We start from the raw sequence: 13,109 nt of genomic DNA, 5'->3' as shown, positions 1-13,109 counted from the left end.
AAAAAAAGATTCACTACTACAAATGGAGGCTACGTGTGCAGCAGAAGATATGTTTAAATGCCCTACTCCCATAGCAGCACTTCACACAAATTATATTGTTCTTGGGATTTCACATGTACATCTCATTTATGTTTCACAGATTTCAATTAACTGTTAATTTCTTTCTCCTCCTGCTTTAGTGACACTGGAACAAAACCTCCAGAGAGTGGTGTCTTTGGTTTTATGATTAATATTTCCGCTCTTTTAGGTATGTATAAAGTACTTGGTTTGCCCAGAATGAAGAAATGAGAATTAGCAAAAGTTGTCTGTTTACATTGCAGTCCGTTCAGTACTCTGCAGAAAAACCATTCCACAGTCAAATGGTGGTGTAGATAGATGTAAGTAATAGCCAGAGGGCCAGGTTCTTAGGAGGCACTTAGGTCTCTTAAGAGCACCTCATCAGTGCAAAGTAGTCAATGAGGCTGGAAATAAAAGGGGAAGAAAGATGGCATAATTAATTACTCTGCAAAAACTTTGTCTCTGATAGGGGGATGCTTTAGTTTCTAATATGCTGCAGCAAAGGGGAAGAACAGTGTTGAAACAACACCTCGTTTTCTCCGCAACATTCCTACTCTTCTACGAAATGACTGATGGGAGTCAGGAAGTTTGGCATTTTCTGTTCACTTTCAGGGGATGAAGGATCAAGAGCTGTGTATCTCTGTATACATGTAGTATACCATGGCCTTAAGGCAAAGTAAAAATCTCATATTTTACTTTCTCTAAGAGGCTCATTCACTCACACTATCTTGGTGTGTTTCATGGAACCTCACAGTGCCTGGGCAAAGCTACCTGATGAATTTTTCCAACTGTAGATAGACTAAAACCATGTTCTGTGTTATATATAACTGTGGAATCCAGTCTACAGCTTATTATTTCCTGATGAACCATGATTTTCTTATCCAGTACAGGTGCTTGTAGGAGTGAACTGCGTATCAGGGTCACATATGTAGTGACTGCAAAAATTAATTGATTCTGCAGACCATCCATTATAAGGAGTTGTAGTTCTTCTACAAGACTGCATATCAGAGCAGAATAAAACCTCCCACTTCCAGCTTATGGTTCATCTCCCTGTAACATCTGTTCCTAATGTGGAATGGCAATACCTCTGCCCAAAACACCCAGGAGAATGGGATTTGAATTGGTGTTTTTCTTGAAGTGATGTACAGTTATTTCTAGATAGCAATAATGTGTGATGTTAAGACTAAGATAAAGTTTTGTCTGAAAGTAATATATCTGAAATTCACTACCTTTTTTCTTCATCCCGGTAGATTTAAAGGCAATATTAGTTACTGTATTATGCTTATAATTTCATTCTGCATGCTCATTTGTTACAGGAAAAGGTGTTAAAATGTAAGCAATATGTGATCATTGAACAAAACATGTATTTTTTGGTTGGGTTTTTTCAGGTGTAATTACGATGTACATCAGATATTTATTAATAGAGAAGCAAAATGAGTCATCGCACTTTGTTAGGTCTTCATGCAACATGTTTTCATTATGTATTGGATTGATGGGCTGTACTGGAATGGGCATAGTTGCAACTTTTCAGGTATGACCATAAATCTCATATCATAAATGAAACTTAAGTTGTTTTACCACTTAAAATTTCAAATAGGTAAGAGTGATTAACATTATCCCAAAGTGAATACCTGGAAAATGAAGTAGGAATGCCTTCCTTTGCTCCTGCCTTTATTTAGTACCTTTAAAAAGACAGATTTGTTTTCTCCCTAGATACTTGATTTTTTGCTTGTGCAAAAATGTTATGTCAGTAAGGGGTTTTCTGTGTCTTTGTCTGGTAAAAGGTCTGTACTATAAACCAACTTAATATGGATGCTTTTGCTGTAAAATTTTTACAGTGAGAATTTGACTGTGAAAAGCTTTGCTTTTCAAAGTTTAATTAGGGAGGGCAAAATAAGTAGGACTGACAAATGCATCTGCATTTTTGCCTGAATGATGGCACGCTCACTAGCAGAACTTTCTACAGAATAAACTAGACTTACCTGACAGGTGAGAACATTGAGCACAATATCAGCCTGTTGTTTTGAGTCTGTAGGAGATGGCATAACAACATGTTGTCTTTTTATAGAGACATGTAGAATTACTGCTTACTTTGCCCAAAAAGATTTGACATCCCATTAAAAATCAAAGTCCATTCCTCAGTGTCTGAAAGAAAATTCAATAGAGACAAAAAATACTGAAACAAATTGTTAATTTCCCCTTTTATAGTGAGGCAGTGTGTAATAGGGTACATTCTGACACAAAGAAGTATTAGGACAATTGCACTGAAAGCTGCAGCTTAGAATCAAGTAAAATTGAATTTGCAGGTAGTTTGAGATACTGCCTTTAAATCTGCAGAAGCAACTAAATCATTTCTTTTAAAGGCCTACCTTGGAACATTTTGGTAAATACTGGTGTGCTCATACAGTGACCTGACAACATACAGAGGAATTGAAAATAAAGAATGTCAGGGTTTCAGCAGCCAGTGCAGTTTCACATGTAATGAGTATGGTATTTTCAGACAAAAATGCTGCCTTAGATTGATACCTTACCCTTTTTAAGTTTTACATCCAGGCAGTATGTGTGGATTCCAAACACCACAGGCACTGCAGTCTATTCTAAGCACACTATTTTACTTTTAAAGATCTGTACTCTTATTGATAAGATTTGTATGTGGCACAAAAAAGTTAGATAATGGGGAACAGTGTTGCTTGACTGAAGTAGAAAACAAACTCAGCTTCAATAAGGAAAAGGCAAATTCAAGAATGCAAAATAATTGTGACAGGGAAGCAGAAACTTTGATGCTAACGTTTTCAGAGGGGTCCCTTGACAGTTATAACATTGGTTCTTATCTCTGTTTTCTCTCGTTGCCTATTTTAAACTCCTTCCTTACCTAATTTCTGCTTCCTCTGCTTTGACCTTGCTTTCCATGCTAAGTGCAGTTTGTGGGAAGGGTTCAGAACGCAGTAAGGATCTAATCTAGCTAAGCATCTATATAGCAGATTTTGAGAATGCTTACTTGCCCATGAAGCTGGAAATGGTGGCTTGCAAGTCTTTAGTCTTTTAACTATATAGTCTACAACCAGTGAACAGTACATTCCTACCTCCATTTACCCATTTAGTAGAATAACTGAGACATGAAGAGGATGGGAGATTTGCTCAAGGTGATTGTTTCAGGTCAGGAGATCAAAGCAAAGCTGGAATTAGAAGTTATTTCGTTAGTATTCTGTCTAATCCCTCTAATCAGGGTGTCATGCAGGAAATTTATGTTCATATGCACTATTTATGTTCATGTTAGTTTCTAAACACTCATTTTTACCCAGCAGGTGAGTTCACAACATACCTGAGTACTGTAGTAGAGTTGATTGATACTACTGGGCATCAGTTCATTTTTTCTGTCTCCAGAGCAAAATACCTAGTCTGCTAAAAAGGCTTCAGTGTGAAACTGTACTTGAAATATTTAAGGTTTGCTTATTTTTTTCATCTTTTTTGCTTCAAGAGACGTGGTAGGTAGCATGAAGGTTTAATGGTATTGGTGTCTGAACACTTAGTAAAAGTGAAGAACAAAATGGCACAAAAGACTGTGTCCCTTAAAAGCAAATGATTTTCTGAGAAAATAAGCAATGGTCATGAATGTTTGTTCTCTGTTTTAAATAACACAATGCTTGAAATACAGAAATGAAAGGCAGTGGAGGGTTAGCTTTAAGAAGATAGTTGGATGTGGAAGGCAAAGCCCTGTAGTCCTTCATGAAAAAGGCGAAGTGAAACTCCAGGTGTTAGCAGCTCTACTTTTGCTTGTAAGACATTACACATGATTAAAGAATGATCTTCCTGCCTTTACCTGCAAGATTTAGGAGGCTTACTGTAGCACATGTAGCAACAGGTCCTAGGTTCTTGTAGGAATTGAGTGTGATGGACTTTTTAAAGGAAACTGTGGCAGTTTGGCAGGAGCAATCACGACAGTCATGTTAGCAAAGCTCTCTATATTGTGTACAGGCTAAATGCAATGCTTGTTTAATGCTTTCCATACCAAATCCTACCATTCCTGTATATATGGGAGTCAGAAATTGGGACAGAGGAGAAGAAAATGCAAGTATAGATGAACTGCCATGTAAACACCTGTGTGAGGAACATGCTTTAAATTCTACTAAAAGTTAATACGTCACAGAGAGATAGAAGGGAATGAGTATAAAGAAAAGCATGGGGGAAAAGAGCATGTGAACACAACCACCATTACAAGACAAAGAAAACAGGGGCCTCCAGGCAGGAAAGACTCTTAAGATATATAATGAAAGGGTATAGATATGTTTTCATGAATCAAGAAAACAGATCTGTAGTAGGTCAGTTCCTAGGTTCATAACACCTGTTGGTTTGGTTATGCTCTGGTGACAGAAAGGATCTTTAAACATTGTCTCCCTGACTGATATTGCATTTCAAGGTGCCATATCTTTGATTTTGTAAAAGTTTTTGAAACCTTTAGAATATAGTAATTGCTCTGGAATCTTAATCTGTTTTGCTACTGGATATTCTACTTGTTTTTGTTATAAAGGAGGGAATCTTCCATAGGCTGGATATTACAAAAATATAGGTCACATATAGCGATATTTTTTAAATATATAACTAATTTTCTCCTTACTTATTTCCTGGAGCCTTGTGATTGGCCACTGAGGGTGGGGGATGGAGCTATAGGAGTCACTGTTTAGAACAGCTCCCATGAAATTTTACCATTAGAGTCTGGCCGCACAAATGCAGATTAGAATCTCAGCGTGGGGTTAAAATCTGGCAGAGTGAGGGGAAGTGAGGAACTATAAGAACCTTTGAAGAAAAACGCAAGCCAGTTCCTGTTTGTGGAAACATTAATTGGTAATAGAGCAACTGCTGAACAGAACTAAAACTGATCTAAACTTTTACATGAACATGGGAAAGGACTGACCCAGTGGCTTTAGACACAGTTTACTTCTCTGAGCTACTCTTTTTCTATTCTCTTTCGTCTTCCCTGTGTAGACTGCTGGGAATAGGGACTGTTTCCCACTCCTTGTGTGTGCCCAGCATAATGTGGTTGCTGTCTTCTCACGCCTCATTGATTCCTGCCACTACTCAGACAGTAGCAGCTAACCATTATGCTGGTTCTTTTTCCAGGAGCTGGCTGTTCCCAGTGTCCATGACGTAGGAGCTTTGGTGGCATTTGGCTCGGGTGTTGTATACATTACACTTCAGTCTGTAATCTCCTACAAGTCCTGCCCAAAATGGAACACTTACTTTGTGTGTCACATAAGGATGGCCATATCTGCAATATCATGCATTGCTTTCGTTCCCAGTATCCTTTATGGTGGATCCCGTGGTTTTCCCTTTATGCGTTCATGACTTTCCTTTTAAGTTAAAACATTGTTGATAAAGCATGAAGCTGCACTCTTTGCTTAGGGCTCATTAATGCATATAATAGAGCATATTGAGACACCATTGATAGCATAAAGATGAGGTTTAGAGTCTTCTAAAAAGCTTTATCTCTTATTTCAGTGGTATATTTCAAACCAATGCCCCAATGTTCTTCACAGGATCATACGCTAATAAACGTAGATCAGCTTTCCAACCTCCTTCATTAGAAGGACAGAAGGGAGAAAGGCCTGCAATAATGGAGGCCATGAACCAAAAACAGAGATGTACAAAATAAAGATGGCAAGATTTTCTTCAAGCCTAAGCAAATGATTTTGGTCATGTTGGTTGGTGCTAGCCTTCATTAATTGCCTCCCCTAAAGACACACTGAACACACTTAATGGCTTTTCCCATGGCATGCTGAAATTTAGAATCATTCAATTAATTTTACTGGCTTTGGGTGATCTGCCACTGTTGAAAACTGGTCACAGCAGATTCATCACATCAGTCAGCCAGATACAGCCTGCTTTTGGTTTCAGCAGCTGGGAAAATGTTTTTAAAGGTGGCCCCAGTTCCTGAGAGGAAGTTGTACAAATATGTCAAGCACCTGTTGTGGACCAGTGAAAACCAACATAGTTCCCCTTCCAACAATGAAGGACTCTGCTCCTACAGTTCTTGATCATAAATATGATTTAAGTTTTGGAGTGTCTCTCCTTATTGTCTGTACTTTGAAAGAACCAACAAATGTGTTTTGATTGCTGCTACCACTTACCTTGCAATAATGTGTTTCATTTACTTGTTTTCTTAATATCTTGATTTGATATTCTGGTTGTTCAGGTGCTGCTTTTTTCTGGAAGGGGAAGATGGGGTGTTATTTTGCGAGCAAATATTTTCAGTATTACTCACTAAAATGTTATGGTTTTCCTTTACACTGTTTTTCCCAGTGATTGTGTTTGCTTCTCAAGTTTCCATGACAAAAATTGATTGGACTCCAGGTGAAAAGGTAGAATCTTATTAGGCAGCCAATTTACCCTCTATCATATTATGTGGGGAATGCTGTTATAGTGATCTAAAAGTGTCTAGCAGTACAAACGTTTTAGAGACTTTAAATAGTGCATTATCATGAACAGATTTGTGCAATGCTGGTTACTTACTTTTCATTAGAAAAATGTATGTGGCTCGGGTAAGGAAACTCGCAGTGGAGGGTTCAGTCTTTAGAGAGTGAGACTTTCATTTTAACCAAGTGTTTGAAACTTTCCCATAGTAAAAAAAAAAAAAAAAATGTTCTGGAAATTAGTTGTTCTACTTCCTCAGTTTCTTGAAAATGAACTTTACACATGAAACAAAAGTGGACCAATTTGATTCTGAAGTTTCTGAGGTTTTTTTACAACATTTGTTTTTTCAGTTTTTTTACCATTCTTTATTAAAAAGTCTTTATTACTGCCATAAATATTTAGGGTCTGAACTGAAGCACACTAAAGTCAATATTAGGTATTTTAATTGATTTCAGTGTTCTCAGAATGATAACTATGAAAAGGAATTTTTATTTTTGGACAAACAAAAGGGAAGTACTAAAAAAAGGAAGTACTAAAAACCACGTTAAATAATGCAGAGAGTGCATCCTGCTTTAAGACCCTTAATAAAAGCAAACTTAGCAATGTACTTCAACCAAACAGTGGCAAGGCAGCCATGAGAAAAATCTTTGCAAGTTAGACAATCTTAGTAATATCTTGAGGTTTTGTTTGGTTTTTGGTGTTTTTTTTTTTTTACTTGGGATGCACTTACCATGCTGTAAAAACTAAGTCTGAAGTGACTTTTGTACAATGGAGTATTAGAATGATGAGTCATAAGTCTTATAATATTTGTTGAATTTACAGAAGGAAATGTCTATAGCATTCCACATGTATTTTGTTTAGCTGTTTTATTTGAAAATTTGTTTTATGTCTGATTCCGTCAGGATTATACTTATCATTTTATGAGTGCAATCTGTGAATGGACGGTGGCCTTTGGTTTTATCTTCTTCTTTTTAACGTTCATTAGAGATTTTCAGGTGGGTATCTACATATTTTAGCAGTGGCTAAGAGTTATGAATTGTATAACAACAAATGCAATTGAAAATTACCATTCTTTATGTCAGACAGATACACCAAAGCTGTACAGAAACAAATTTTACCAATGTTAAAACTGATTTCTGTCTATGTATTCTTCACCTCATTTTTAAAACATAAAATACAGTTTAACAGTTTAATATGTGTCTGATGTGTACAATTATTCATTAAATTAATATGTTCTACTTATTTACCAATCTTTTTGAGAAAGAGGCCTTCTAACATTGACATAATAAAATTATATGCATAATAAAAAATGCAACTAAACCTGAGAGTTTTTATATAATAATCCATTGCATTTCAACAATGGATGTTTCCTTTCTTTTTAGATATCACAATTTGGCTTGACATTCCCTCACAGGCCAAAAAATATAAAATAATTTTTGGAAAATAATTGACATAAAGACATTCTGGTTTGGGTAGCTGGATCTGGTGATGCATCAAGCCTGAATTTTAGGAAGAGAAAATACTAGATTAGTTACAAGAAAACGCTTTTGTATGACTTATGAAAGGCATGCCTTGAACTTAGTTTCCCAACCTTTGCCTCACCAGGTCTTGTTGCTTACTGAGAACTGCTGCTTTATACCTGTCACAAAGATGAACTGACTCACTTGTAATCACTGTAGATCTCATACCTCATATGTAGGTCTTTCATTTATAGCATTGCCTCACACAGGTCCCAGAAATCCGAAAACCAGATCCAAGTAAGTATATGCACAAGTGTAGAATGTGAGAACAACTTGGTGCTGTGATAAATTGCTGGAAACCGTATCCAGAATTTGTGGAGGTGGGAAGGGTGGAAAAATAGTGAGAACCCTCCATGTCCTCTGGCGTAAAAGCAGAGTTTGGCATCAGATCACGTAAAACTTTGTCATTAATTCCCTTCCTTCTTCACAGCATGGAAGTAGTTAATACTTCTATATAATATACATGTAGCTTTCTAAGCATGTACAGAAATAAGTTTGCAACAAAGGATTCTTAGTTCTTTTTTTTTTACTTAGTTATCTTATTTTACTAATGAATAGCAAACATTTCTATGTGTGTTTAGTTTTGACTTAGTATAGACCATGTCTGTAGGACTTTTCCTTATTAAATAATAATAAACCTCCCCTAGCTACAGCAGAAAAAAAGCACTTATTTTTTTTTAAAAAGCAATTGTTCAAAATCACGCAATGCATTATCTTAAAGGTGTATACTGTCCTTCTAAAAGGACAGAATTATTGAAGTACATTCAGAAGTGCATGCATCATTTAATCCATCATTTTGTGGGGAGGTGTTTATTGCTAGTCCATCACTCTGGTGCCTGCATATATGATGGCATCTCTTTCATCAAAGGTCAGACTCTTCCCTTGGAGATGGATATTTGCAGGACAATGCTGTAGTCCTCAGAATACTCCTCAGCAAGTTTTAGTTGATAATTTTACTTCTGATCACAGTGTTAAACATTCAGAGTTTAACTGTACATAAATATTGTGAACATAATAAGAGAAAATGATGGAATTAAGAAAAATAGGAAAAATTAAGAAAAATCATCCCCTTTTTAAAAAAAATTTCCCATAGGATGTATTTCACTTAAACACTTTTTTCTTTTGTTTTGTTTTATCTCCTTGTACTTTGGATTGCAGAACTGTAAAATTAATTTATCTTAGGCTGATCTTGTTTTATTTTTCTTTTAGAGATTTTCTGTAAGGATATCAGCAGAAATACATGAAGACTCCTGATATGAAAAAGAATATTTTGTATCTTGAAAATTCTAGGTTTCTTTTTACTCATAGAAAATGTTGCAGAGGGACAGGGATTGATAAATTGCATTAAGAAACCATGCCATTAACTGTGCAACATCTACAACAACATCCTCTAAAAGATGTTAAAAACACACAGCAACGTTCCTGCTGCCTTTTTGTAATATTTTGTAATTTTTATACGGTTTGTTATATTAAAAATACTGTAATAGAAGCAACCTCTAGAAGCACTGCAAAGTCATTCAAGAACTTGATCTCCTCAGATCTTCCCTTTTGGGCATGTCCATACTTTATAATGTGCTGTAGTCTAGTTAATAACATCAGTTTAAAACTTGAGAAAGTACATTTTGCTAACAGGAAAATCTGAAGGCAATGGAGATCACTAAGGCTGAATTCCTACTCTGTTAAGTTGAAAGGGCTATGGAAGATGTTGAGAGCATCTTTGTTCAAGACTAGAAATTTAGCACTATGCTGCATGTTTCTGGTACTGGGCATTGTAAACAAATACAAGTGCTAGGACAAGTTTAAACTAAATTGCTTGAAAAGGTGTTTTCTAATCATCACTGCAATATATAAAAATCTGCCCCGTTTTCCCTTTTATGCACAGCTGGCCATAGGAAACTTTAAACTAAAGTGAGAGTAGAAAGTCAATTTACATTTATGCATTCCATAGCAAAGAGAAATCTTACTGCAATTTGGTTAACACAAAGCAGAAGTTTCCAGCCTGTGTTTTAACCTACAATGATGGAATGAAGAAGGTCTCCTAAAAGTCTTTGGAAACGCATGGAAAACAAGTAGTTTTCAGGTTTTTGGTCATATGTATATGAGTATTATATACATAAAACTGAAGGAAAAAAAAACAACCCGGGAGCATCTGTAGTGAAGATATGGCGTATTTGCTGCTATAGACACATTTCTGTAATGAAAAACTGGGAAAGGAGTTAATTGTGGGGTCAGATGTTACAGGTATCTGCAGGCAAAAACGTTCTTTTGTGGACTGATCTGCTACCTCCATTCAGTGCATTAGCCACTTGACTGTCAATTAAGTTCTTGAAAATTACATTTGCCATGCTCTGTCACAGTTTATGCAGAAATATTGATGATTTTCAGTTGCTAATTTTCCACAAAGTAAAAGTAATGTGTGTTTTGGACAGGGATGTCTTAAGATTAGTCATCTGTTGATATTTCCTTTAATATGTATTTTAAACTGTATTAAATTCAGCTGCTTCACAACATAAAGAGTTGATGTTTTCTTTATAAGTTCTTCCAAATAGTGAACATGTTTTTCTCTAGCAGATTTACTTTCCATAGTAATCAGGTTATCTTTCAGAGGTTTGTAGCTACAATCAAATTAAAAATCAAATCTAGTACTGACTAAATAAAGGACCGATGTCTTGCTGATTAGGTATCCTGCAAATGACACACATCCTTTCAAGAGAAGATCAGAAATACTAAAAAGAGAATGTGTATCAACCATAAAAAGTAACATGCTGTTATTTTGAAGGCCATATTAAGAAAAGACCATATTTCTTAGTACACTGTGTATTGTTCTTCTATTGTTTTTTATTCCTAGATTTCGTAAACTAAATGATAAGAAGCTTGAAGTTGTTATAGAAGCTTGAAATTGTTATTTCAAATGACAACCAACCTCTACAGTGATTACAATATCCTAAAGGGGGGAAGAAAATGTTCAGGCTGAATCAAGATAATCTTGTTTGCTGAAATCAGTGTGTTAATTCAAGTACTGAAGAACTGCTGAATGAAGTACACATGGTGTAACTCTTGGGGATAATCCTGTGCAGAGCCAGGAGCTGGACTCGATGATCCTTGTGGGTCCCTTCCAGCTCAGCATATTCTGGGATTCTGTGAAATCCTTCACCTTTTTCTGAGCTTTATTGTGATACATTTTAATGAGAGCTATACTCGCGACCAAAAGAATACACTGCCAACAGTGTACCTTTTATTAAATTTGTTAGACCAAAAACATCAGCATGCATCAACATGCAGATAGAGACAATGGATTATTTCCTTTTCATTTGTGCAGTGAACAGCTATTGAAAACACTGTGATGATTCTCTGGCTCCAGGCAGATTTTCAGTCAAAACTTTTTCAGTTGAAATGGGAGTTGCAAACAATTGTGAAAAACTGTTATTCTAGCAAGGTGTACTATTTTAACTGTGGCTGACTCTTGTTAGTTAATACCCTTTCACTTTTTATGAGCAAGTGAACTCTATGGGTTAGAGATTCCTGTTGCTTTGCTACAGGCCCTTTTTTCTATATTTTCCCATTTCTTAGCAACAAGAAATATCTATTTTCTCTTGGAACCTATACTAGAAATATTTTCATCATCTGCTCTGCATGATGTTTTCTATTTGTCAGCCCATCAGGAGCGATTGAGAAATTCCTTTTGCATAAACTACAGTAAATCACATGACAGATGCTGTTATTTTTAGTGGTTACGTTAAATCATTCTGTCCCTTCCAAAAGTGCCAATTCTCATTTTTCTAGGTTATGCAGCTTGATCTGCTGATGAAATACCATCGGTGTGGTCTCTGTCACAGTTCCAGATCACATCATGTAAGGATGAAACTCAGTCAATTCAAAATACCGAAAACCAGCTTTGTCTTAGAACTCTGTTACTGGCGCTGCTTTTCCTTCCCATGTGCGCTAAGCCAGTGATCACCATGTGTTGCACCTTTGGCTTTTCACATGAGGTCTTCTGAATTTTAGTTTCTGATCTGCTCTGTTTGCACACTGCCCTGTGTGTGACAGCACCATATGTTTGACAGTAGTAATCTTGACGGCAAGGGATTTATTACTTTGTCCTACTACTTGTCGCAAAAGTTTCAAGCGGAACAGAGTGATTATGGTAACATGTCAGTGAATTTTGGACATCCTGGTATGAAGTTTGTAAAGACATTCAAGAGCTTGGTATTTTAGACTGCTCTATAAATACAGTCTTAGTCTCAATATTGACCACATTTTCACAAGCCTTGAGGTTTTAGAGGGTCTGCTTGAAGATGGCAGAGTGTTTGGGGTTGGTGAACTGTTCCTAGCAGTTTACAATGTCCACTAGAAATACTCTCTCTGGAAAAAGCTGGAAGGGCTGTTCTCCTCCGAGAAACAGTGAAAGGTAGCATTTTAAGAAGGGATAATGTATGCTTCCTTGGAAGAATGAGCTAAGGTCCCTTTATTTGGGAGAAATTCAACATAATGTAGGGAAGTAGCAATAGGTTTTAATTTATAATTTATTAATTTTATTTATCTGTGGCTTTGACTAAACCCAGAACAGTTGGGTCGGTCTTTCACTGCATTTGTGTGCGTGTGTACGTGCTCATATGGCCAGCACATGCATATATAAACAATATTGGCATGATGAAGCCTCGCAGTGGTTAGAGGCCTGTACGTTGCTGAAATACACATAAATAATAATAAGTGCTGTGTTTTATAAAAAGCATCAGGGATTTAATGAGCTTTGGCTACATTTTTTAATCGGTATTGTAATGCAGAAAGAGCATTTCTCACATCTTAAGGAGAAAAGAGACAACTCTGACATGCGGTATCTGTAGTTTTCCCTGTACACAATAGATGGCACTAGCAGACCACATGATCCGGGTTCGTTTCCCACATTCAGGCTGGCAAGTCCAATAGCTTTGTAGGTAGCTTTAATTGATTTTAATAGTCGTCTGGAGGCCCAGTTAAATGATTTTTTTATTATGCCTTTGTGGAAAACAAGTCAGATCTAAGTTTCCTTGCCATTCCTTCCTGCCTTCGTCTAAGTAAATATGTTTTGCTACTGCAACATGTAGTTTCATAGCAACTTCAATTTCAGTTTAATTTGTCTAGGTC

At 36.3% G+C, this 13,109-nt stretch overlaps 1 protein-coding gene and 1 long non-coding RNA gene across 2 annotated transcripts in view; one reads left to right on the top strand and one right to left on the bottom strand.

Annotated features, from left to right (window-relative positions):
• Nucleotides 1–10,527, top strand: part of DRAM1 (DNA damage regulated autophagy modulator 1) — a 22,505-nt gene extending 11,978 nt beyond the window's left edge. The window contains exons 2-7 of the mRNA XM_027881134.1: nt 180–247; nt 1,446–1,588; nt 5,176–5,353; nt 6,355–6,413; nt 7,368–7,460; nt 9,195–10,527. Of these exons, the coding sequence (XP_027736935.1) occupies nt 180–247; nt 1,446–1,588; nt 5,176–5,353; nt 6,355–6,413; nt 7,368–7,460; nt 9,195–9,239 (586 nt within the window). The 3' untranslated portion in view covers nt 9,240–10,527. The remainder of the gene's footprint in view (nt 1–179; nt 248–1,445; nt 1,589–5,175; nt 5,354–6,354; nt 6,414–7,367; nt 7,461–9,194) is intronic.
• LOC114056154 lies at nt 214–2,478 on the bottom strand. Its single transcript, XR_003570928.1, has 3 exons — nt 2,427–2,478; nt 2,040–2,086; nt 214–461 (listed from the first exon to the last, which is right to left on the bottom strand). It is a non-coding gene; the product is annotated as an uncharacterized LOC114056154 (long non-coding RNA).
• Nucleotides 10,528–13,109: the final 2,582 nt, after the last annotated feature.

This window comes from Empidonax traillii, unplaced genomic scaffold (genome assembly GCF_003031625.1).
Source record: "Empidonax traillii isolate 1590-97213 ecotype Southwest subspecies unplaced genomic scaffold, ASM303162v1 scaffold84:size2688230, whole genome shotgun sequence".
In the NCBI taxonomy this organism is placed as follows: Eukaryota; Metazoa; Chordata; class Aves; order Passeriformes; family Tyrannidae; genus Empidonax; species Empidonax traillii.
The sequence above is the reverse complement of the archived record's forward strand: the minus strand, read 5'-3'. Positions and strand labels throughout refer to the sequence as shown.